Source organism: Lobosporangium transversale (genome assembly GCF_002105155.1).
Source record: "Lobosporangium transversale strain NRRL 3116 chromosome Unknown BCR41scaffold_13, whole genome shotgun sequence".
Lineage (NCBI taxonomy): Eukaryota > Fungi > Mortierellomycota > Mortierellomycetes > Mortierellales > Mortierellaceae > Lobosporangium > Lobosporangium transversale.
Window position 1 is genome coordinate 154,018 of NW_019028991.1, and position 23,401 is coordinate 177,418.

Genomic DNA, 23,401 nt, shown 5'->3' on the forward strand with positions numbered 1-23,401 from the left:
TTCTTTTCTTCCCTTTGTACTTGCACGTCTCTTTCTTTTCCTTTTCTGTTTTCTTTCTCTTCTCTCGCTCTCTCTTTTTTTTCTTTGTAGTCTTTCGGAAGTTTTATGCTTGTTTTTCTACTTTTGTTTATTTCTTCTTTGCTTTATTTTTTATTTTTTATTTTTGCTTGCTCTTACTGCGAGATGAGGAGATAAAATCAGAGGTTTGAAGGGATAGCATTTCAAAACCCGGTGAGCATACCCGGCGATGACAATGCGATTAACAATGATGCCAATGGATGTTGAGTAAAGAGATGAGAATAAAAAAGAAAAGAGGGAGTCTGTGTGTATATGTATGCATGAGAGAGCTAGAAAGTGCTAAAGATAAAAAAGATAAAATGCGCGCGGCCCAGTATACTTCACTCCCTTTTTATTCTGGATGAGATAATCCTAGGAATAAAATAAAAAAAAAAAAAAAAATCGCCCCTCTATCAAAACCACAAAAAACTCCTGCTCCTTTCTTGGGTCCTTCTGCTCACAGCCATTGATGCATCCCTTACTCCGATAATTCCTGGTTTAGTTTTGGTGTCTATCCTGCGGACACGCCATCTGTTTTTGCCGATCCATTTCTGCATGATTTTGTGGGGTATACATATTTCTTTTTATATATATATGTGTATATTTTTTGTTTATTACTATTATTTCCCATACGCGTCGCGGTTGAGCGAGTAAAAGCAACTATGGGAGTGTTAAATATTCTCCCCCCCCCTCCCTTAACATGGCTTCCACTCTCCTCTCGGAAGTCAGTGTACACCAACTCATTAGATGGATACTCAATGTCTATTCAGGTACTCGCCTGATGCAAAAATGATCTGTCCATTGTCAAATTCTTATTTGGTTGTGCGATCGCGCGTATTTTAACTCCCTTTTCCATCTTTTTGTGCCTTTATTTCCCTTTTTATCCCTAATGGGCTTTTTTTTGCATATTTTTTGTTTATACTTTATCTTCATATTTCGTTTCTTACTATAGCTCCCTAATCGCGACCATGTTAGAAGCGAATGGGTGAGCATGACTAAGAATCACCTGAAAGCTCTTTTTTTTTTTTTTTTTTTTTTTTTTTTTTTTTTGCATTGCATTGCATTGCATTGCGTTGTGAAAATAGGAAAATAAACAAAGAGATCAAGATCTTTAAACGTCTCATTAATTTTTTCCTTCTTGGCGAATATCCCCACTTTTGACGTTCAGTTCGTCCTGGTCACAGTGTGGCCCTTGTGCCTTGGTAAGAGTCCGGCAAAACCCCGCAACAGCATGGATGCTTATTTGGATTGTTTTGAACGTTGCAGGAATTTTAGGGACAGTTATACTTATAGGAACAGTTATAGAAACAGTAATAATAGCAAAAGCAGTAACAGAATCTGCATCAATAGTAGCTTCAGCAGCAATTGGTAACACTAGTAGCATTAACAGCATTGACAACGGGAAAAGACTTGCTTTTGGCTGTTGATGAAGACATCCCTTGAATAAGTACGTTTATGGGCTTTCCGCCCTGACTAGGCTTCCATTGCCATTGTTGTTGTCATTACTGCTGTCGCTACTCCTATCCAAGCTGCAGCTAGAGTCCTTTTTGGAATGAAATAGATTCTGATGCTGTTGTCGTAACCGGCCTGGTATCGTCGTATGTGCCATGGTCCTTTTCGGCGAACCCGATTCTCTCACAGTTACTATTTACTCCTCCTTCCGCTCCTGCTCCTGCTAATGCTGAGGTAAATGCATCCCCCTGCTCAACCTTCATGGCCATCAACGACTAGTTTGACCGTTTCCTGCAATTGTGTGTTTCGCTGATTTTTATTCAGCACTCTTTTTCACCAACCTCATCACTCGTTTGCACCACTTATTTGTGTGTCCATGATGAAAAAGATGTATTGTTTAATCATATGATATACTAGTATATCTGCAAAAAAAAAAGAAAAAAAAAAAAAAAAAAACTATGGTATCCGCTTGCTTCCACACTGGTTTAAAATATGCCTTGGAAAAGGAAAATAGGGACGAACATCATGTTAAACTTTAAAAGCGATCATCAGATTAGGTTCAGGTAAAGGGATACATGCAGCTCCTTTTTCCCTTGTCCTTTGTTTTGTTTATCTGTCGTAGTGATACCAAGACACCAAAAAAACATAAATTTCCCTTTTTACAATTATGTGCACAGACAATGTGGGGAAAGAGAATGTGGTGATTTTTCCACACTTATTCCAAAAGCTTATTTTCTTTCCTTTTTTTCTGCAGTTGCTCCTATCATAATTTAACTAGTCTTTCAATGCATTGGCAAAGTCATAGTCCAATGTTTGCTTAACGTAGAATAGCATATACCTGGTAAATAAAAGATGTTTACGTGCGTTAGCTCCAAGCCTGTCTCTTCATTCTAGTCTGAGACAAACTATTTCATACGCGATTGGTCCGATACTTACGCCTTGCTATCCAGAACCTCTTTTTGGCTTGCCAGAGATACTTTATGATCATCAAGTGAGAACCACTAATGTTCAAAGTAAAATATATATTTCAAGAAAAAAAAAAAAAAAAAAAAAAAGTTTAGATACAACGCATAAAAAGCTCATTGTTCTTTAGCCATTTAAATACACATCCTTTACCTCGCCTCGATGTTTCGCAAATGCAGTATAGTGTCCTGTGTCCATCTTTCCTTGATGATTGATCACTGCAAAGAGATTATATACATATGTTGGGATCGGATCAAGTAATCCGTTGTTCATGCTCATTGACGATGCTGTCGACCCAATTATTCCATTTCCAGAGCTCTCTGGTCCTGAAACTCCGTTGGCCTTTTGCAACGCTGAGAGCTTGTTCTTTTTGAGTTTACGAGCAGCAGCCGTATATTGCGTCATATCAAGCTGTGCAGGGAATTTAATCTTTGTCTCAATCTTGGAGGCGCCCATAGAGTGTTCAAACCGTTTCAACTGGAAACTCAAGACAGGAGGCACCACTTTAATCGAGAGCTGCTTGGTGGCGTCCTGGCCATTCTTCCCACATTTGCTGCAATTATACTCGTTTGTGCCCAATTTCTCTGGATGCGTATACCTGTTCGATAGTAAAGCTATCGGTTAATCTCAGCTATGGTCTCCTTTTAGTACTATTCCTTCAATAGGAGCAGACAAGGGCCATAAAAGTTACCTGTCGAGACAGTCAGCTAAAGAGTTTGGCCCTTCATTCTTCTCATCATTCCCTCCGCGAACCTTATTGCCGTTAGATTTGCTCCGCTTCGTAGGCCGAAGATCCAGAGAGATATCCAAGATAGGATCAAAAGCTGTGGTTACATTCGCACAATTCATGCATGTGACGTCTGACTGCAGAAGTCCTGCAAATGTCTTGTGGATCACGCAGTTGCAGTGGTGTAACTTGGCGCCTAGTTTTATGCGAATGATAAACATTATGTCCTCAGATTCCAGTTCATTAAGAGTATATCCCATGACAATAAATATAAACATAAACACAAGACTCAACGTTTCCATGTCAGTAGTGATTACTTACTAGGCGATTTTGCATGGATTTGGTTAAGCGCACTGATAAAGAACTCATGAGCGTCCTGTTGAGCATATCCTGCGAGATCCGATGAGGACATCCACATTGTATGAAGGAAACTGCAAGGACCATAGGGCGCCTTTACACCTGAATAAAATTGTGTGAAGAGCTGGTCCATTTCGCATCCCATACAATCTGCTTTGACCTCGCAGCGCTTAGAACTATGCTGATCACTCAAAAAGTAGCTTCGAAGCAGTGGGTTGTGGATAAAACACTGCAAAATCACGTTCATGAAACAGGTTGAACCCATGTTGCGAAGGCCACGGAGTCCTAAAGCAAGTCAGAATCACAAACATGGAAGAGATGAGAATGAGCTTGAATATGTTCTTTTCAACCAAATATCTGTACATTTTGATTTATTCCTTGCCTTGACATGGCTTCAGTTTTGTGCCAGACTTGATCGCAGCAGCCTCTTTATTGCCGGCATGCCACTTAAGATATCTTGGTCGCTTCTGACCTGGCTCTGCTTGATACAATGATTCATAGTCCCAAAACAAAGTATTTACAAAATTAGTGCCAGTATAGGATATTATACATTCAAATATTCCAGATACGGAGTCAGATCTGGGCTTTACCTTGCACCATAGAAATGATTTCAGAAGTCCTTATAAGTTCAGAATTATAAACTCCTTCGAAATCACGATCGTAGATGAAATCCTTGCAGTGATTGCAGTACAGACCACATCGACTGACTTCCATAGCTACAACGCGGGTTTAAGAATATATGAGTATAGTTTGAAATGTATTAAGGATGATAAAGTAACTTAATGCAATGTATAAGCATACAGAATGTGTGTCCCGAGTCCTTTGAATGCTTTTGAGAATGCTCGCCCTTCCAGCACCCGACGAATACACAATGCAGGCAAGCATGGATTCTTCCTAGAATGGTATCACATGTGAGGCAAGCGGGCGTAGGCAGCTGTTGAATTGCTTTCCCATTCGGCACGCTATCCTGTTGTTAAGGTAGATTGTTAGATCAATAAGCGTTAGTAAATATGATCCAACGATGGAATAGGAATAGTAAATTCGAAGGAACCAGGTGTCCTCCTATATTATTTTTTTTCTTTTTTCTTTTTGGGTATGATATGACATGATCGAGATGAGACGTTGATGCACTTAGATGTTTCATTTCATTCTCAGGGGTAAAAAGACAAAGCAACGGATCACAATAGTGACCAAAAGTGTAAGCTTAGCAGGCAAGAACCCTCTCAACCAAAATAAAAGAGATCAGGCTTACCTCGGAGTTCCTTGGACGCTTTTTGTCCTTCGAAGAAGTAAGAACGCCGAGAGCATGACGATTCTTATAGTGAAGGCTGTATCGCACTAGAATCTGGTAATTGGCCACAATATCTGCGCTCTTCTTGAAGGGTTTTATGTGGGGGCATCCGTGAGATGCTGCATGGTCGCCTGGAAAAAAATCCTGAGTTAATAGTCTGCTTGTAGGGATGAAGGGAGCAGAGGGAGGATTGGCGGTTGACATGATAAGTGGGTTTAGCTGACGATGCAAAGCAAATAGAATGAAGAATGGGTGATCCCTTTTTGTTTTGCTGTGTTTGGTTAGTTGGTGGCGTGTATGGATTTAGAGACACACAAGAAGCGATATGCTCAGATTGAGACAGGTCTTATTCTTGAGACTTTTCTTTTTCTTTTATATGTGGGCAATTAATGTTGTCAATGATTAAATGATGTACGGATGAGACAAAAGGATTGAATTAGAAAAAGTATATTGAAAATGTGAAGCCAAAGCTCGCCTGGTCAATGAAACTTAAAAGAAAAAATATAAAATGCAATGTGTGTGTGACAATGAGCTCTTAATGCTGTTCACAATGCACTTTGCACGTGGATGAGAATGATATGGAGAAAGGAATACGATGATGACCTGCCAATGAATGTGAGGAAAGTGAAGAAGAGAAGGAAGAGGAGAAAAAGAATGGCGCAGGGGATGCATGCCATGGTCTGCATACTTCATTTAACTCCCCTTTTCCCCTGCCTTTCTAATGTGATGATGGCCCAAGCCCTCAAAAAAAAAAAAAAAAAAAAAAAAAAAAGCACGGGATCAGCTCCCACTAAATGACATGCATTAAAAAGAGTCAGCATGAAGAGACCTGGAGCATGCATACTTAACCTCTCTCACTTCATTGCATTCCTATCCCATGAATTTCAACCTTTCCATTGCTTTCTCTTCATCCATTTCTATCTTTTCCTATCTAATCTTCTTGTAATGCTATCAATTTGTATTCTTATTCATCTCCACACAGCTCTTTTTTAAAACAGGCGCTTGCGTCTTCTACTTAGCAAACGCGTCCTTGACCTTGTCCAACTGCTCTGTTCTCCATGCATTTTACATTATACACATTATTCGTTCTACTATCTTCTCGTTCAACTCTGAGTTTTTAATTGTCAGCCTTCAACCCTTATATCACACCCACCTTATTCAAATGTTCAACTTACTGTGGAATAAGCCCAAGCCTGAACGTTTCAGCCTCGAGAATCTAAAGTATGTCACTATCACATAAATACATTTAGATAAAGATTCATTGCAGCAATGATCAAGTCTTGAGTTCAGTTGCATATCTATCAAAATCCGAAATGTCTTTTGGCTTCGTCCAAAGCCATCTGAAAGTGCTCAACTGTCCGAAAATAAATTATACACATGGCATGTTGGTTCCTCCCCCTTGAACGACTCATGCACTGCATGACTTACTTTCATGTTGCCGTAATATCTTACCATCATTGCTCCAGCTTCATCCTATTGCTCTATCTTCATGGTCATCCAGTCAGATTGACAAAAAGATTATCATTCCCGCCTGCATTTCTTACATATGTGGCCATCACCTGTATCAATCAATACGTTTTCCCCCTTTCCTTGTAGTATCTGTAACATTGGAAGACTGTTACATGTCTGTCATGTCCTCTTGATAAAGAAAATCAGAGACGGTATGAATGTATTAAAAGAATATCGACAACAGATTTCTATGGTTCAGATCTCTTGCCTCCTAATTTTTCACTGCAGACTGCAATGGGCCAGCAAACGTTCCATGCCTCCATTCGTCATACGATTGGCTGGATATCTGCTTTTATGCCTATAATATGAGTACCAAATACCTTTGATAGTAACCGTATTACTTCTCATAATTTATAAATGCGGATTATCGTTAGAGCACTCTGCCAGAAGCTTCAACATTTCCCAGGAGATGCTAACGAAGAGAACATTATTAGTTGTCTAAAGGAACTGACCCAGCTTTTGATCTGGGGCGATCAGCACGACCCAAGCCTTCTAGAGTAAGTTCTTTATTGTTGCCCTTTTGCAGCAACAAAGCTTTTTTTTTTTTTTTTTTTTTTTTTTTGAATCAAAGAATTCTCAACAAAAGACTTTCAAGATAAATTTGATAACACGCACAAGATGCAAAGTTGACTGAGCTATGTTTGTATCTTTTTTTAGCCATTTTTTCGAGGAGAATATACAAGCAACGTTTCTCGAGATTCTAGAAAGTAAAAATGATGGGTCGCTGATCGTTCAGGTGCTACAAACACTCAACATTATGTTTGAAAATGTCCGGTCAAGGGAATCACTCTGTGAGTTTAGTAATAAATGTCTTTTTTATACCTTGGTCGCGATACATACTTATTCTTGCCTTCGGTTTATTTACCTAGATTTCCTACTGTCAAATAACTATGTCAACAAGATCATATCTTTAAAATATGACTTTTCCAATGATGAAATCCTTGCTTATTACATCTACTTACTCAGGACACTCTCATTCAAACTATCCAAAGACACTATTTACTTTTTCTTTAACGAGCACTTGGATGATTTCCCACTGTACGTTTTTATCCTATACTGAAAAAGTGATCACGAGATCAAGGGGGGATTATTTATGCTTCTATACTTATAAAGTCAGTTTTCTCCCCTCTCTGAACCTTTTACTTCACTAATAGATACTCGGAAGCCATCAAATTTTTTAATCACGAAGAAAGCATGATCAGGATCGCTGTACGCGTTATAACTCTAAATGTCTATAGTGTAAACGACCAACAGATGCAGGATTTTATTCTAGACAGGACAACCACTACCTATTTTTCGAATCTGGTTTGGTTCATTGGCAACTATGGAACAACTATCAATGATATGCTGCTACATTCAGGGTAATATACAAGCCCATTGAGAATTTTGGAAGAATAGCCAAAATTTTCCACACGTATCTGGATTGAGATGAAGTCAATCGCACTCATATTTTGATCCCTATGCTGTCTGATTAGGGAAGGCGAATCTTCGCGGATCAACTATTACCTGGCAGAGCACATGGATTGTTTTTATTATGTGAACGACATTATTGAATTGGACGTCCCCAAGATCAACAAAATTTTGATTTCACATCTGCTGAATCGATTGCTGAGACCCATGTATCTTGATAGTCTTTTACCCGCGGGTACCTATGTACCCAACGCTAGCAAATCATCATCGGTATGCAGAGCTCGAAGGAATGGATGATACTGTACCATGCATCATTTCGCTGTCTCAGAATGATTTTAATATGAGCCCGTTTATGAAATTTCTACTTTGGTATCCTAGTCGTCCAAATTAATGCCGCTTGTCGCGTTGTCACTAATGCTACACGCATTCCATGTCCTAAAATACCCGCCGCTTGTATCAGCACTCACATCAACTTTGTTCTCAAACCAGCACTATTTATCATCACATTTGCAACACTCACATAGTTATGCTCCTTCGCACCGCCGTCAATCACCTTCACCTCTTATGATGGGCGCCCAAGCTGTTTCTCCTGAAACCAGTCGGCCTGCCAGCCCTGTGACTTCCAAATTTCATTCATTTGGTTTGCTGGGGCCAGGCCTTGCAAGTCCTGGAAGTCCGGATCCACCGCACAGTCCCCACTCTGGGTTATTTAGCAATACATTCTCGCCTGCACGCTTTGACCTGCTACGTCCTCTATCACCTCAGTCGGCCTCTGCACAGCTACCTTCCTTCGCATCCATATCATATCAACAGCAAGAAGAAAAGCGGCAGGACCAGCAACAGCCGCAGTGCCGTCAACAAAATCAAGAGAGAAATGAAAGAAATGCTAAAAGCCAATATAGCAGTCAGAATCCATATAAAGCAACACTATATGGGTATCTGAGTCAAGTTCAAGACGACCAGCTGGTCTTGCCGGCAATGACATTATTATATCTCGTAGGACGGAATCCAGGTGTTATATCGGATGCATTACTTGGGACCGATATCTATCCACAACGTTTGCTCAAGAGTCGAATGCTAATGGTATAGAATACTTATATTTTTATAAAGTATTTGCCACCAAAGAAAAAAAGAAAAAAAACAATGCGTTATAAAGACAGACAATTAACTTTTAATGGATTTCAATTTCGGGACCATTAGGGGAACTTGATGTCCTCATCCACTTCTCCGAAAAACTTTGTTCAGGGCACTACTGGTACTGCCATGTCCCGTGGACGTTCAGGCGATTCTATCCTCAGTAATAACGACACAAAGGGAGCAGATTCACTTCCAGGTACATGGAGTTCCCCGTCGTTAGGAGCTGGCGGCGGCAGTACTGGCGTTGGTATTGGGAGCAATAGCAGTAGCTTGTTTGGAGTCACAGGAGCTGTGGCCCAAATCGCCAGAATGCGTACAAAGATCGATTCGCCACTTTTCGAAACTGAGGAGAAAGACAAGGAGTCACAAGAGGCAGAAGAGCTTTTGGCATCCGATACAGAGCTGGCACCACCACCGCTTCCCATCTCTTCAGCCAGCCCAGTCTCTTATTCACGTACTGAAGATGGCTCTAAGAGCTTATCAAGCAGCATGCCATCATCCGCGGGGACTTCAGTAGCAACTTTGGTTAACCGACGGCCATCTCTAACTACTTCACAGAATCATTCTTCGGATCAATATGGATTCAACAAAGGTGACTTGGGTCCTAAACCGGCAACTTTTGAGGGCATCAAAAAAGGAAATAACAATAGTAAGATATCTAGTCTACTAGCGCCAATCATGCCTTCTTCAGCTGGACACACAGTTGTTTCTGTGTCTGAACAATCGGAAGGAGGCGCTAGTGATGAGCATGAAATGGGACAAGAACTCCGTCCTATACATACCCCCAAATGCAACCGAGAAGCAACGGAAATATACCCATCAGCAGATGAAGAAAGCGATAATGAAGACAAGCTGAAGAATGATCGGACGGTATTGCCTCCGTCGATACCACCTCCCTTACCGCCTAGGCATGTATCTCAAGGACCACTTCAGTGTCAACCGCAGCAACATGACGAGATTGCCCCTGACCAGGAATCGGTCAGCATGCGAGTTGAGCCTATTATCCAGAACCGTGAAGATTTGATTAATCGATTAATGAACATTATCTGTGGGCAGCCAGAGTCTGGAGCACACCGGTTCCGGATCATTACCATCCATATGGCCGCAGAATTATTGATGGAGTTTGTGTTTACAAAAGGTGTATCCAACAATACCGCTACTAATGCATCAACTATAAAAGAAGAGAATAATCAAGCTCAAAACGCCGCTGCATCTCAACAGTCAGCCGAGAGTCACTTGGGGGAGGTCGATATGCAGCGGCTAGCTTCGGCAGAAGCACAGTTTCGAGTAAGAGTCCAAAAGGGCATTAGAAGGCTGGAGCGCAAAAAACAGAGGGCTAGTCTCAAGCAAGGAGGCGATGGAGCTGGAACAGCTTCACTATTTCCTCAGCCATTAGGTATTCTGACAGGACGTATCGAACGAGCGATGACAGAGTCAAAGTGTAAGCGGTATATGTTAGTATTTTCACTTTAAAGTGTATCTTACTTGATCATGATATATATCGTGTTAATATGCGCTTATATTCTTGGTATCTTTCATACCAACTAGTGGGTATCGATAAGCAGATTGTGAACATCATCGCAGAGTCATCTGTAATCTATGGACCGGACAAGGACCTCGACAATGAGCCTGATATAGACCCTACGCCAGAGTTGGCGACCCTCTTTAGCCTTGACCCTGAATACACAAATATAAGACATGAAAAGACAGATACAAGAGGAAGGACCTGGAAAAATGAAGAGTATATAAATGGTCAACATCAAAACCAACCGCCAGTAAGCAGCAGTTCCAATGGACCTATCTCTTTCAAGGAGAGATTCAGATCCAGGTCCAGGACTCGAAGCAAGATCAGCTCAATGATCCGGGGTTCGTCAGAACCACGACCACCACAATCCGACCGTCAGGATGCACCTCTTCAGCCTCCACAAAGTCGTCTGAGTGGGACCCAGCGCTTGGAAGCAATGGTGGTTCGGTATATAAAGTGGTTACACATCTTGATTCAGTGTCGACAGGTTCTGTCGCGGAAAGCAGTTACACCGGCAGGCCCTAGTGCAAGTCCAAATCCTGCTACGTTTGGAGTTACAACAAACCATGGGCTCATGGCGAGAGCTTTAATAGCTGGAGCTCCTCTGCAACCCACGGTCGACACAACATCTGTTGAGGCCAACTCTGTTAATTTGCTAGCGGACAAAGGATCGCCCTCAATATCTATTACCAAGTCTTTTGAAGATTCTAGGAACTCAACGCCTCTGTTAGCATCTATCCCTGCTTTAAACATGGCTCCAACTCTGCCGGCACAAATCGAACGAAGATCCAGTGACTTGCTAAGTGGAGGAGGGCATACAACACCAACTTCTTCCTCAGGAAATGTTGTATCGGCGCACAAAGGCCTGCAGAAGGCATTAGCGACCACGGCCACCACAACTACGACTGCGCAAGGCAATGGGACCCCCCTTACTACTCTTGAATCCCCCACGTTGGCGCCAAAAGAAACAGGAGGGGTGACAGGATTGACACCGTCGCCTTTAGCTGAACCGGTCAATGCGGATTTCACATGGCCTTCGTCAGCCCCCTCTTCTAAATCCTCATTCACCTCCCTCTCTTTGACATCTACAGTCCCTTATGAAACTGCAGACAGCGGGAGTGAACAGGGTGGGAAGCCTACTACCACAGCTTTGCAGTCAGAGTCAATCAAGGCATCAGGACGGGGCATTGGTGCCAAGAGCGCCCTCACAGCAACAGCAGCTCTAGAGGCAGCGGCAGCGGCTAACTCTAATAACGCTAACGGATTCGGACACTCTATCAATGCAAACAATCATCCTTTTATCAACGACATGCTTACAAACCATCTGGATCCATTAAGTGCCAGTGTCTCCGAGGTGATTCGAAAGAGTAGCGCAAGGTTCAAGTCTGTGGTTGATCCCTTGTCGTCAAATCAGCTATTTAAGCCCTCGCCTTCGCCTTCCGTTGCCTCTTCGACATTGGGTCCTGAAAAGGAGCCACTCCCGCCTGTAAACAAGGGCTTTTATCGGCCAACAGCGCCGATAGCAGGTCCGCCAACTGAACTATCCGCAGCCACGTCATCAGCCTCTTCTGTTGTATCAATGAACTCAAAGCCAGCGTCGAGCTATGTGCCTACAAGGCAGCGCTCGCCATCAGGTGGGTCCACTAATTCTTGGACCTCCCATTCTGCAGGGACCGCCGTTTCGACGGCAGGCACATCTGTTTTGGGCGCTGTTTCATCTTCGGTCATTAGAAGGGTTAGTGAGGATTATTCGACATTGAATGAATTGACATCTCCTGGGAGTGTCAAAATTGTGAGAGACGGGAATGAGAACGAAGATGGATCGGGGTTCATGAGTATTCTTGACCCAGGACATCCAGCACAGCAATCGGATCCTCAAGTCGCCAAAATCTTAGAGACATTAGGTCTGACAGCGACAAATATTAATTTATCGGCATGAAGTAGCTTAGGATTCCATTTTCTTATTCATCTTTTTGCAAAAGTCATCTTCATTCCTCAATCTAATGTAATGAGTATTTGATACGGCTTTCTGTTTCCCATTTAGATGGTTTGAATTATATTCTTCCAATGAATAAATATAGAAGATTATTTGAAAAGTGAAAAAGCAAAGTTGCAACTCTAAAGGCTCTTTATACTAACACTATATGAACTAAACCAACATAAAAAAAGCCCTACGACATGTCGCTGAAACCGCAGTCCTGGATTATTTAGGACATTAAATTTGATTAGACATGGTGAGTAATGGTAAGGATTTGTTGTTAGCCTACCACTCACGCCGCCTTCTGGCTTTTGTACGCACTGTATGATTGCTACGACCTTGGCCACGGTCATGCTCGCGTCTTTGAATTTATTGGTATTGAATGGAGACACGTAAGGTTGCTCAAGGTCCCCTACGTTATCTTTGCATGGTGGCGTAAACTATGTACGTATACGTACACAAAGTACGAATGCATCTTGCACTGTTGTGACACACGACTGACACGTTGCTATTGATGCTTCGCCCAACGCTACTTTATCTTTACTTTCAACGTGTTTTAATGCTATTGTTGTGTATGGATGGCACGCTCACTGCTTTTTAGGCATTAGTTCGGCTCTTTCTCTACTCATTCGCTTTATTTTTCTCTTTCTTCGATTTTTCTTCATCATTTCTCACTCAGCTAATAGATTATCCTTTCCTCTCTTTTTTTTTCGGATTTATATATATACTCATCCTCGCATCCGCGTCCACATCCACACCCACATCCACGTCCACATCCATATAATCATGTTTATTATCGATTGGTTTCGCAGCGTTCTTTCTTCTCTGGGTCTGTATTTTTTCCTTCTTTCATTCAAGGCCATCTCTCATATAAAATAAATTAAAGAGCGTTTCTTTCATTTCAAGCATTAAAACTGCAGGCGCAGATATCTAAGAAAAAAAAAAAAAAAAAAAAAAAAAGGAAGAAAGAGAGAGGGAATAGTCGCCATATGCTAATCTCAATCTTTACTCGGCCTTGGATCTCCCCTTTTTTCCCCCTCTCCGTCGTCCGTGCACATTGAATATGCCAATGGCCTATTTATTGTTTTATGTACTAAACCAAACTTGTTGTGCATTATTATTTCTAGGTCTACTTAATAAGAACGCAAAGATCTTATTCCTTGGTCTTGATAATGCAGGGAAGACAACCCTTCTCCACATGCTGAAGAACGATCGTTTGGCCGCTCTCTCGCCTACAGCTCATCCAAGTAAGGATTACTGTTTCTTCACCTTTTCAGTTGGTTTTTTGGGAAGGATGAAAAAAAAAAAAAAAAAAAAACATTATTGACCTTAATATTCCTTAGCCTCAGAGGAATTATCAATTGACAATATCAAGTTCACAACCTTCGATCTGGGTGGGCACTATCAAGGTATGCCTAGAAACTTGCTCATTTCTGTTAGTTTTCTGGTGATGTTTTAATTATTTATTTATTTTAAAAAGAGAAAAAGGAACGCAATCGTGCCCCAAACACTAGATGCCAGGTGTAGACCAATATTCAACTCTATTTTATTGACACATGTTCACTCCATGTTACCCTTCCTCTCTCCATAGCTCGCCGCATCTGGAAATATTATTTCGCCGAGGTCGATGGCATTGTCTTTTTGGTAGACAGTATGGACCATGAGCGTTTCCCGGAATCCAAAGCTGTGCTGGATGTAAAGGATTTGTTTTCTTTTTTGTTCTTGCAAAGATATTCGCTTGGGACTTTGACACTTGAGTTTTTAATATACATATCATTTGTCATTTTTATATTTCTTCTGAATATTCAAACTCTTCTTATTACCATTAAAAAAATACAGGCTCTCCTTGCCATGGAGCAGTTGGAACATATCCCTTTCTTGATCCTTGGGAACAAGATCGATGCTCGCGGAGCTGTCTCAGAAGAGGGACTCCGCACAGCTCTTGGATTGGTTCAGACAACTGGCAAGGGCATTGTCCCATTAAATAACATTCGTCCCATTGAAGTCTTTATGTGTTCTGTGGTTGCACGGCAAGGATATGGCGAGGGTAAGTATCAAGCTTCAAAAACTGTAACCACATGTTCTGAAATCTTTGCAAAGGAAAAGAAAGACGAAGAAGAAGAAAAAGAAAAAGAAAAAGAGAGATGGTATTAATGGTGTTTGCTCCTTTCTTTCTTTCTTTCTTTTCTTTAATTTACAGGTTTTCGATGGATGTCGCAGTACATCTAAGCTTCCTGGACACAAATAAAAAACAACGTTTGCATTACTACGCCTCTTTTCCTTATTCAATTAACATCTGTTGTTCAGCATGGCTACAGAAGTGCTTTTGGCCAACACTCCCATCACTGATCTTGACCCTTCACTGACAAAGACTGTTCTTTACGAACGACTGGTCAATATTTTAAACAAAAATAATATGTAATCTGCTTTTTGGAGAAAAAATAAAATAAAATAAAATAAAATAAAAAAAAAAAAAAAAAACTGTCGCTGGTGCGGTGCATGTAAGATCTGATTCACATGCGATTCTCCCCATCTCTTCTTGTCTAATGTAGAGATGAGCTTGGTATTCTTCCATTCCTACCCGAGTCTGACACAACAGAGACGGGAATAGAAAGAGAGAGAGAGGCTACTGCTATCGCTGCCACAACTACAACCGAAGAAAAAATCACACCACATTACCCATTTGTTGTTCAGGAACAAGGGACAAAACTAGGGATTCCAATCTTTTGTTGGGTTCCTTTACTCGATGCTTCATATGAGGTGCTCAAGGACGCGTGTAAACATCCTGTAGGATCGTCATCGCAAGAATGGTGGACTGATCCAGGTATATAATAAATATTAACATTTCAAGCTTAAATTTACTATTATGATGCTAGTCAAATCTGATTTTTTTTTTTTTTTTTTTTTTTAAAAAAAAAATAGGACGACGTCGTCGAGTTATTGAATCAACATCATGCTTGACGATCCTCTGCCCAGATTCTTTCATGGTTATGAATAATCGGTAAAAAAAAAAAAAAAAAAAAAAAATAGACCAGCTTTATTTTCTTTCAATATCCTCAATATGACTGAATGCATCATCAAAATATTTTTTTCCTTTTAATTAGAAAACGTCTTGTCCAAGAAGGATTTTTGGATCCACAAAAGGAACTCGAGTTCTTAAACATGATCCTGACATTCCCAAGGAATTGTAAAAGCTCAGGAGCATGGTTTCATAGGTATAGAGCTAAAAAAAAAAAAAAAAAAAAAAAAATTAGAATACCAGAATAAAAAAAAATAAGCAAACTCAACTTTTTTCTCTCGACTGTTATAGAAAATGGTTACTTTGCTACATCTACAAGGACCACGAGGCATCGCCATTACCTCCTTGCATTGTGGAAGGACAGTTAAAGATTTGTCAGTTGGCTGCAGAGCGGTATCCTAAATGCTACTATGCCTGGACTATGAGACATTGGCTAGTTGAGCAATTAGGTCGTCATTGGTGGAATGCAAGTCTCAAGTACGGTTTTAATCATGGCTATAGCCATGGACATGAAAGCAACAGCAACGACAGCTTTTCAAAGCATAGTCGTGGTCACCTTATCAATGACCCAAATAGCTTACTTGAGCCACTAGTACAGGAATTAGAGCGGATGAGAGCTCATATGCAACGGAACGTTTCAGACCACTCATCACTGCAACATTTGCAACAATGTATGATCCAATTGAGCGGACATTGGATTGTATTACAGCAAAGAGCGCAAAGCGAAGAGCAAGAAGAACCAGAGCGACAGCGGCACCAGCAACCATCGTCGCCTTTGTCTTCATCACCCTCCTCTTCACACTACGTATTACAGTGGTCAAGGAAAGAACTTCAACAGAGGCAACATAAAAGAGACCAATGGTTCAATTTGGAAGCAGCAACAACAAAAGCAAGTACGATACCTTCTATGCCAGTTATGAATCATCAGCGGAGTGCCATTCGAAGTGTTTTACCCTCTGCTGTTGCTACTTTCATTCTCAATGCATCGGATGATGGGGATGCGGACCAAACTATGGCGGATGAAATGGCAAGTTTCAGATGGGTATGCCATCTTTGGTTATATGAACTGAAGAGGACTCGAAATTTGATTCGAATTTATCCAGGACATGAGTCTTTATGGTATCATCTTCGCTTTGTATATTACGGATTAAGATGGCTAGACTCTTCTGAAATAGACACCGCCCCTGTATTTGTACTAGGAGAGAATATGAAAGATGCTAACCAAGGAAGCAAAAACCAAGACAGCGACCACAATCTACTAGTTTCTCCAACAACTGAGGGTGCGTTTGTGGATCAGCTATTGAAACAGAAGGAAGGATTGAGTCTATTAGATGAAGGCAAAGATGAACAGCAGAGATATTGTGCGGAAAGGTATCTGGATTGGGTTAGGCGCCTCGACATGGATATTGAGGGAGCTTAATAACTCTTATACGCTTGTAGTAGTTTTACCATCAGACACGATCGATGAATAAAAAACTCTTTCGAGATTATTGCCTCTATTCAAATATATATAATTTTAAATATCAATATGTTATTATTCTACTTGTTGCCATATCTGCAATCCCTTTCCTGATTTGTAGGAGGACTATTTTATTAATGCTATTTATTTATTTATTTACTTATTATGTTCAAAATGTACAATATTTGCGAATCAAAAGATTGGCTTCGCCCATGGCGCCACTCTGCATGTAAATCTTGGCCAAGTTGAACGCCGCTTCACGCTTCAAGTCAGTAGGATCTTCATCTTCATCTTGCAATTTAAGCCTTGATACTGGCCCTTGCTGTGTTGTCTCGGCGCTCGCTCGGAAGTCGTCGTCGTCATCGTCGTCGTCATCGTCGTCATTGACTTCTTCCATATGATCATATTCAAATTCATCGTCATTTTCTTCTGTCATTTCATTATTATCGTCTTGATCAGCACTACCACCTCTTTGAATCGCTACCACTGCTTTCTGTGCATCCTTAGATTCTCGCCGCTCTTGTGCGCGCTTCATCTTTTGTTCAAGGATGGACGCACGAGCTTCTGAGCGTGCTTGTCGCTTGGCCTGCTTTTTAGCTTCGTTCTGTTTCTTGCGCTGTTCCTCCTGTTCACGCTCAGCCTCCCTCCAAGACGGTAACTCCAGGACGCGTCGATAGTGGATCATCGCAAGGTGATTCTGTCCTAGTTGATGGAATCCACGAGCAAAATTGTATTCTGCTTCCTGCTGACAATGTTTCAAAGGTTGATCCTCTAAATCTGGTACAGTGGTGGTCGTCATAGTAGAGAGATTCGAGTTTGTTATGACCGATGTTACAGTCTGAACTGGTGTTGCAGCATCGTCACCATCAGCTGTAGTGGGAATAGCTACTGAGGGGTTCATGACTTCGGAGATGGTGACGGATGACGCTGTAGATATAGATGTCGATGTAGCAAGAGCCTCGGTTGATGCCTTTACTGCCTGTGCCTCCCAATTTGTTGTACCTTTATTACCTACAACGCCCACGATCGAGTGTACAGGCCCGATAGGCGAGGGTGTTGGAGGTAGGCCTTTGCTCTGCCTCTCCCTCTCTCTTTCTGCAAAGGCTAAGGTGCCGTATCCCAAACTGCGAAGACGATAATAATTCTGAAAGAACACCAATCCTTGCGCCATCGCCATTTGTCGATTTGGAGTCGTGCGTTGCATCGCCAGACAAAACATTTGGTTTGCAAGATAAAGCTGGATCAGCGGGTTCAACGGCGCATGGTCCATACACTCGGCATACTGGGCTGCTCAAACACAAAAATAAATAAATCACTTTACTCCTTAACTCTTGAAAAACAAGTAGAGTAATGATTTAAGTAGCAATAATGTACTTACCGGCACTACCCACATGGCTTCGTGATGCTGCTAACAAGGAACCCGAAAACATGGTCATATGGATATGGAATTGCGGATAACTCTCCTTGGTGAACATTCGTGGAACTCTTATCCCTGCATAGTTAGCCTTAGAAGCTCCATCATGTTGTGTGCTTGAGCTTCCTTCTCGACTTTCTGAGGACCTACGGCCTTTCTTGGGACCACGAGATAAACCATTGCTCTCTGGGCTGTCGTCATCATAATCATCATTATCGTCATTATCGTCGTTTTCGTAGTTGTCGTCGTCGTCGATACCATCTGCTTGCTTGTTCTTCCCGTACATCTTAGCTCTTGACCTTGAAAACTTGATTGCATCATTTTCCCAATCGGTTTCACCGTTATCATCGTTGTCGTTATCGTCTTCCTCTTCCGTCTTGTATAGTTCATCGTTGACATCATAGTCGTCATCGTCATCATCCTGCTCGTTTTGGTCCGTATCATCCTGTTCATTTTGTCCATCATTTCTGTTTTGCTTATTGCTTTTTTCACCGGTTTGATCATTTTCTTCAAATTCTTCGCCTTCATCCTCTGTCAGCTGCCGCTTTCTCCGTCTAGCAATCGCTGCAGCTGTAGGCCCGTCCCTGCCGTGGGATGGCAATGAAGGCGAAGACATCCCACCATCGCCCTTAGATGCCTCTGAGAAGGACACTCTTCCACGTGGATTCCGAGTACTAATATTTTTATCTGTACTTCCGCCCTGCAACGAAGATCTGGATTTTATTCCTGCTGTAGCACTTGTCGCAGTTTCTGTTTCCTGGGCTTCCGATTGAACTTGGTTCTCTTGTGTTTCTTGTGTCTCCTGTACGCGGTTTTCCTGTTGTGAAGGCGTATGTGATGCTGATACTATATTGCTACTGAGCTTCCAAGGGAACGAAATTCCATTGTCATCATGACCCGCTACTGTGAGATCCAACCTTGGTTTCTTCTTGGGCAATGACTGCGATGGCTGTGTTGATTGTGACAAAAGGAAGTTCCTACTCCGCTTTCGCCTCTGTGTCACAATTCGTTGTTTCCTATGGGGCGTGTATGACTTGCGCATTCCACGCTGCAAACCCTTACCGACGGCAGACCGCATTCGTATGATATGTCGTTTCATGAACTTCTGAGTAATGTTTTGAGCCCACACAAAGTGTTCATGGTTGTCGCGTGGTCCAGATGTAAACGTTCCCTGATAGATCTTGAAAGCGAACGGACGCATACCTCCAAAAATTGTCAGCCATCGCCCTGCGTTGATGACTGTGGCGTGATCTTTTGCCCACATTGCGCATGCAAGCAAAACCAACATGATACCCGACCGTCTTCGTGGAACACTATAAAAGACGTTCGCTCTGAACATCAGCATCAGCAAATCAAGTGCTTCTGCATATCGGTCTTCGAACGTTAGATAGACCCCCTGTCGAATCATAAGTAGGTACCAGACATCGAATGATACCTCTCTGAACGTCGTTGGAGACTTGACATTTGACTGTTCAGTGGGTTCCTGCCTAGGCATTTGTGTAGCTGATGCAATACCCATGGCTCTAGCCAGCCGGTCTGCCATTTCGGTTGCATGTTCCGAAAGAACTGTGTCGGCATCCGCAGTGTTTCTTCGAGATCTCCAAGCTCGCGATTCTACACCTGTGTAGGGCTTATTCCGCTCCCTGTTAAAGAATGCTCGATTACTTCGAAACACATTTACCAGGTCTCTAGCAGCTTGAATGTATTGAATTCTCTCCTCTCGTGTTATTTTCACGGCCTCATGTTTGTTCAGCCAGGATCTAGATTTTTCTTTCTGGCTAATTTTTTGGTAGATCAAATCAAGCTTGTTAAACTTATCAATCACGTCATGAAGCTCCACATCCTTCTCTGCAATCTTATCCGCACGCTCTTGCTCACGAATAGATCTAACAAGCTGGATATCACGATCTCTGTCGGCGCTTGAGTATCTCTCTGCAGCGGCTCTACTCCGACTTGCTTCTGTGATACGCTCCATGGCGTCTCTAGCAGCATCGGATCCTAGCTGCCATGTACTGGAGGAAGACCCTGGACGAGGTGCAATATGTCGGTATTTGCCATCATAATGACTTGCTTCAAGGTATGGCTGAGGTGCCAGTCCATAACCTTCTGAATTTTGTGCATCTCTGGAAGATGATGCTCCGCCACTCTTGCTTTGCCTCACCTGTCGTGCCTCCTTGCGTTTCCGTTCTGCATCTGCTTGTTTCTCGGCATTTGCCTTCCTCACTAAGTGTCGAATATATGCCCATGAAAGATAGTCCCGGATTAGAATTCATGGCTCGGACAAATAGCAAGACGACAAAATAAATTAAAATAAAACAATAAAATAAACGAAAGAATTTGCGCAGTGTACCATAATTGACCATAGTCAAGGCCTGTGGAAGATTTCCCATCTCTTCATACACCTCAGCTAGCATCATACTAACATCCACATTCGTAGGATCAGCGCGATGTGCTATTCAAATGAACAAAATAATAACAATAGCAATTTAACATTATCAACTATAGCGTGTTATAAGTAAAAAAAAAAAAAAAAAAAAAAAAAGTCTAAAGACATACCTTGTTCCAGGTAATCTTTGGCATCCTTAAGTCTGTCCATATGTCGTAAGCATTCTCCAGCCATGATCCAAATCTTGGGAATATCCATCTCGTCATATTGCAACATTGCTCTGATAACATTATATCCTTCTTTCCACATCCGCTTGTTCACATACAGTTCAGCTATCTCCTCATATAAATCCGGGAAGTCTTCAACACTACATCTCCATAGATATCGGAATTGAGCCTATTCCCATTACAAAAAAAAGGGGGTCAGCTGATGAATCAATAACATTGCCTCAATGTTCTAGTGGTGCGTATTGGAGTAAGCTAAAAATGAAAGGCATTACCTTTGCTTCCTTGACCTCCTCCATCATAAGACGACAAATTCCAAGTTTAACACGTAGATCCACAGGAAGTCCTCGTGTCCTGTTCTCGCCGAGGGATGCTTGCAGCTCCTCGTCATCTGGGTCAGTGTCAAACTCGCGGTCATCCTTATAATCATCCCACCAAGTCTGATGGGACCGTCGCTGCAATCGACGCGACCATGTTTTGATCATCTTGATTGGCTTTTCGTACTCATCAAACATAATGTAAAGCTCACTGAGCATATTTAGCGCAGAGTAGCCAAAGGGTTCATTAGCCATATCATGTTGCTCAACTTCGTCTGAAACTTCGAAGGGGTCTCCATTAACGTTAGCAAAATGGTCAGGGAGAGAAGAATAGTGTAGATAGGCAGCCTCGTAGTCAACCATAGCTTGATGCATATACTCCCGATAGCGCTTGTTGTCCTGATCAAGCGAACTGTAAATCTTAACCAACTCTTCCAATGCCGGCATGTAGTGCTGCCTGACCTTGAGAAGCTTTTGAAGGCCTGCAATAGCTTTATATGGCTGATCCAGGATCTGGTACATAATGGAACGGTCCCAGAGGGCATCCATGTCATCCTTATCTGCTCTGTACGCCCGTGAGAAACAGTAGAGTGCTTGTTGATCATACCCGCAGTCTCTATAAACATAAAAAGAGTTTTTTTTTTTTTTTTTTTTTTTTTTTTTTTAAACCTTTTATTAGAATCTGAAAGATCTTGCCTTAAAGCTAGATGTGCCTTTTTAAGTGATGTTACATACTTGGAAATGACCGCAAGCTTCTTCCAGAGGGCAGCGTCTTTAGGCGTTAAATGGGCCGCAACAAGGTATAGTTGGAGCGCCTTTTCCGTGTTTCCCAGCTCCTCCTGAATGACGCCCATAATGTTCCAAGCCTGAAACACGCTAGGATGAGTGACAATAACCTGCTGAAATAAGTCAACGGCTTCCTTGTAATTCTTATTCACGTAGGCGGTATTAGCCATACCGAGAAGCTTTTGAACCTCTGGCGGATATACTGGCGTAACACCTTTCTTCTGCATCTAAAATTTAGAAGGAGGAAGGAGGATATCAGTTAACCCTGCTACCTACTCTTTTTTTTTTTTTTTTTTTTTTTTGGTTTCTAATAACGCCTTGCCTTCTTCTTCTCGCGCTTAGATTTAGGAGCTAGAGCAAAACCAAGTTCCTCCATAGCTGGATCATTTTCATCCAATTCATCATCATCATCAAGCATGCCCATGCTTGGTTGAAAATCACTTAGGATGTCCCATTCTGATGTCCTAATAACAGTGGTGAAAAATTGGACACAGGGGTGGTTTGTTCTCGTCAACTTTTATTTTCTTCTTTTTCATCTTCATAGTCTATACCAACAAATCAATTACCCTCGAATCTTCGATAAAAAAAAAAAGGTTTTACCTTTCCTGTATTGCTCCGATGAGCTGACGCGGATCTACAGCAGACGCTGCTGATCGAGCCTCAGAACTAATGGTATCGCTGGCTCGTTCAAGCAATCCCCCATCTGCTTGCACATTCAGACCTTTGTCCAGATTTATTATTGCATTCTCGATAATGCTACCGTCGTCCTCATCCACGTCTAACTCATTAAGTTCGTCATCCTCACCTCCTAGTTGAATATTTTCCAGTCCTTCATGTAAACTTGCTGCTCCCGTTACTTCCCCACTACCATTATTACTACTACTAGCGCTGCTACTCTTTCTGCCGCCATAAGTGCCTGGAGTGCCACCACCTATGCTTCCATGGCTTCTGCTGGCACTTGAAGTAGTTCCAGGTAAGCCTGTCAAGCCTACAAAGTCTCCAATTACCTGTGGTACTCTTGTGTTCTCAGGTCCAAGTTGGTGACCAACTTCTGCAATACGAGCACGTTCTGCTGAGTTTTGGGTAAGGAGGGCCAAGAGAGGGTTTTCTGCTCCTAACGAGCGTTGATCCGCTGCTGCTGTCGCTGCTTCCTTTTGAAATGAGATTTTCAAGTTGGCTAGAATGTCATGAGCATCGGCAGCAGTGGAAACATGGGTGTGATTGCTGCTTTCCTCAGTGGTGCTGCTTCCTCGGTTATTTACCCTCTCTGAATCTGCTTCTGTACCATGCCCATCCTTGGAATTCATTGTTCAAAAACAAAAAATTCGATCCAGCAGCTCGTTGCTTTTTATATGTTTCGTCGTTTCACCTAAACAGACATAAGAGTAAA

The 23,401-nt window shown here is 42.0% G+C and overlaps 5 protein-coding genes across 5 annotated transcripts; 3 read left to right on the plus strand and 2 right to left on the minus strand.

The window, feature by feature from the left end:
* Positions 1-2,244: 2,244 nt before the first annotated feature.
* On the minus strand, positions 2,245-5,518 carry BCR41DRAFT_385570 (hypothetical protein). The gene is made up of 9 exons (XM_022027683.1): positions 4,809-5,518; positions 4,358-4,523; positions 4,147-4,272; positions 3,939-4,034; positions 3,521-3,841; positions 3,164-3,395; positions 2,626-3,070; positions 2,446-2,510; positions 2,245-2,347 (listed from the first exon to the last, which is right to left on the minus strand). The coding sequence occupies exons 1-9, from the start codon at positions 5,049-5,051 to the stop codon at positions 2,284-2,286; spliced, it is 1,758 nt and encodes a 585-aa protein (XP_021882516.1). The 5' UTR covers positions 5,052-5,518; the 3' UTR covers positions 2,245-2,283.
* Positions 5,519-8,916: 3,398 nt separating this feature from the next.
* BCR41DRAFT_32999 (hypothetical protein) lies at positions 8,917-12,527 on the plus strand. The gene is made up of 2 exons (XM_022021738.1): positions 8,917-10,344; positions 10,452-12,527. Exons 1-2 carry the CDS (start codon positions 8,976-8,978, stop codon positions 12,365-12,367), a joined length of 3,285 nt encoding a protein of 1,094 aa, XP_021882517.1. The 5' UTR covers positions 8,917-8,975; the 3' UTR covers positions 12,368-12,527.
* Positions 12,528-13,192: 665 nt separating this feature from the next.
* On the plus strand, positions 13,193-14,635 carry BCR41DRAFT_303737 (ADP-ribosylation factor family-domain-containing protein; the record flags this gene model as incomplete). The annotated part of the gene is made up of 6 exons (XM_022020729.1): positions 13,193-13,235; positions 13,534-13,653; positions 13,750-13,815; positions 13,998-14,101; positions 14,246-14,453; positions 14,607-14,635. 6 exons carry the CDS (start codon positions 13,193-13,195, stop codon positions 14,633-14,635), a joined length of 570 nt encoding a protein of 189 aa, XP_021882518.1.
* On the plus strand, positions 14,585-16,885 carry BCR41DRAFT_351085 (hypothetical protein). The gene is made up of 5 exons (XM_022023730.1): positions 14,585-14,824; positions 14,959-15,230; positions 15,329-15,407; positions 15,511-15,621; positions 15,717-16,885. Exons 1-5 carry the CDS (start codon positions 14,715-14,717, stop codon positions 16,843-16,845), a joined length of 1,701 nt encoding a protein of 566 aa, XP_021882519.1. The 5' UTR covers positions 14,585-14,714; the 3' UTR covers positions 16,846-16,885.
* A 138-nt stretch (positions 16,886-17,023) lies between these two features.
* BCR41DRAFT_351087 (hypothetical protein) lies at positions 17,024-23,381 on the minus strand. Its single transcript, XM_022023731.1, has 8 exons — positions 22,612-23,381; positions 22,334-22,475; positions 21,961-22,238; positions 21,184-21,841; positions 20,855-21,080; positions 20,649-20,750; positions 18,263-20,521; positions 17,024-18,171 (listed from the first exon to the last, which is right to left on the minus strand). Exons 1-8 carry the CDS (start codon positions 23,316-23,318, stop codon positions 17,054-17,056), a joined length of 5,490 nt encoding a protein of 1,829 aa, XP_021882520.1. The 5' UTR covers positions 23,319-23,381; the 3' UTR covers positions 17,024-17,053.
* Between the last annotated feature and the right edge of the window lie 20 nt (positions 23,382-23,401).

What these genes read in the sequence shown, in the direction of transcription:
- BCR41DRAFT_351085 (XM_022023730.1), top strand. Translation starts at nt 14,715, where the DNA reads ATGGCTACAGAAGTGCTTTTGGCCAACACTCCCATCACTGATCTTGAC. An exon ending in AGAATGGTGGACTGATCCAG is followed by an intron (nt 15,231 to 15,328) that starts GTATATAATAAA and finishes AAAAAAAAATAG; the next exon opens with GACGACGTCGTCGAGTTATT. An exon ending in TCAGGAGCATGGTTTCATAG is followed by an intron (nt 15,622 to 15,716) that starts GTATAGAGCTAA and finishes CGACTGTTATAG; the next exon opens with AAAATGGTTACTTTGCTACA.
- BCR41DRAFT_385570 (XM_022027683.1), bottom strand. Translation starts at nt 5,051, where the DNA reads ATGTCAACCGCCAATCCTCCCTCTGCTCCCTTCATCCCTACAAGCAGA. An exon ending in GGACTCGGGACACACATTCT is followed by an intron (nt 4,273 to 4,357) that starts GTATGCTTATAC and finishes CCCGCGTTGTAG; the next exon opens with CTATGGAAGTCAGTCGATGT. An exon ending in AATCCATGCAAAATCGCCTA is followed by an intron (nt 3,396 to 3,520) that starts GTAAGTAATCAC and finishes GCATAAAACTAG; the next exon opens with GCGCCAAGTTACACCACTGC.
- BCR41DRAFT_351087 (XM_022023731.1), bottom strand. Translation starts at nt 23,318, where the DNA reads ATGAATTCCAAGGATGGGCATGGTACAGAAGCAGATTCAGAGAGGGTA. An exon ending in AAGCTTGCGGTCATTTCCAA is followed by an intron (nt 21,842 to 21,960) that starts GTATGTAACATC and finishes TTATGTTTATAG; the next exon opens with AGACTGCGGGTATGATCAAC. An exon ending in CAAAGATTACCTGGAACAAG is followed by an intron (nt 20,751 to 20,854) that starts GTATGTCTTTAG and finishes TCATTTGAATAG; the next exon opens with CACATCGCGCTGATCCTACG.
- BCR41DRAFT_32999 (XM_022021738.1), top strand. Translation starts at nt 8,976, where the DNA reads ATGTCCTCATCCACTTCTCCGAAAAACTTTGTTCAGGGCACTACTGGT. An exon ending in AGCGATGACAGAGTCAAAGT is followed by an intron (nt 10,345 to 10,451) that starts GTAAGCGGTATA and finishes CATACCAACTAG; the next exon opens with TGGGTATCGATAAGCAGATT.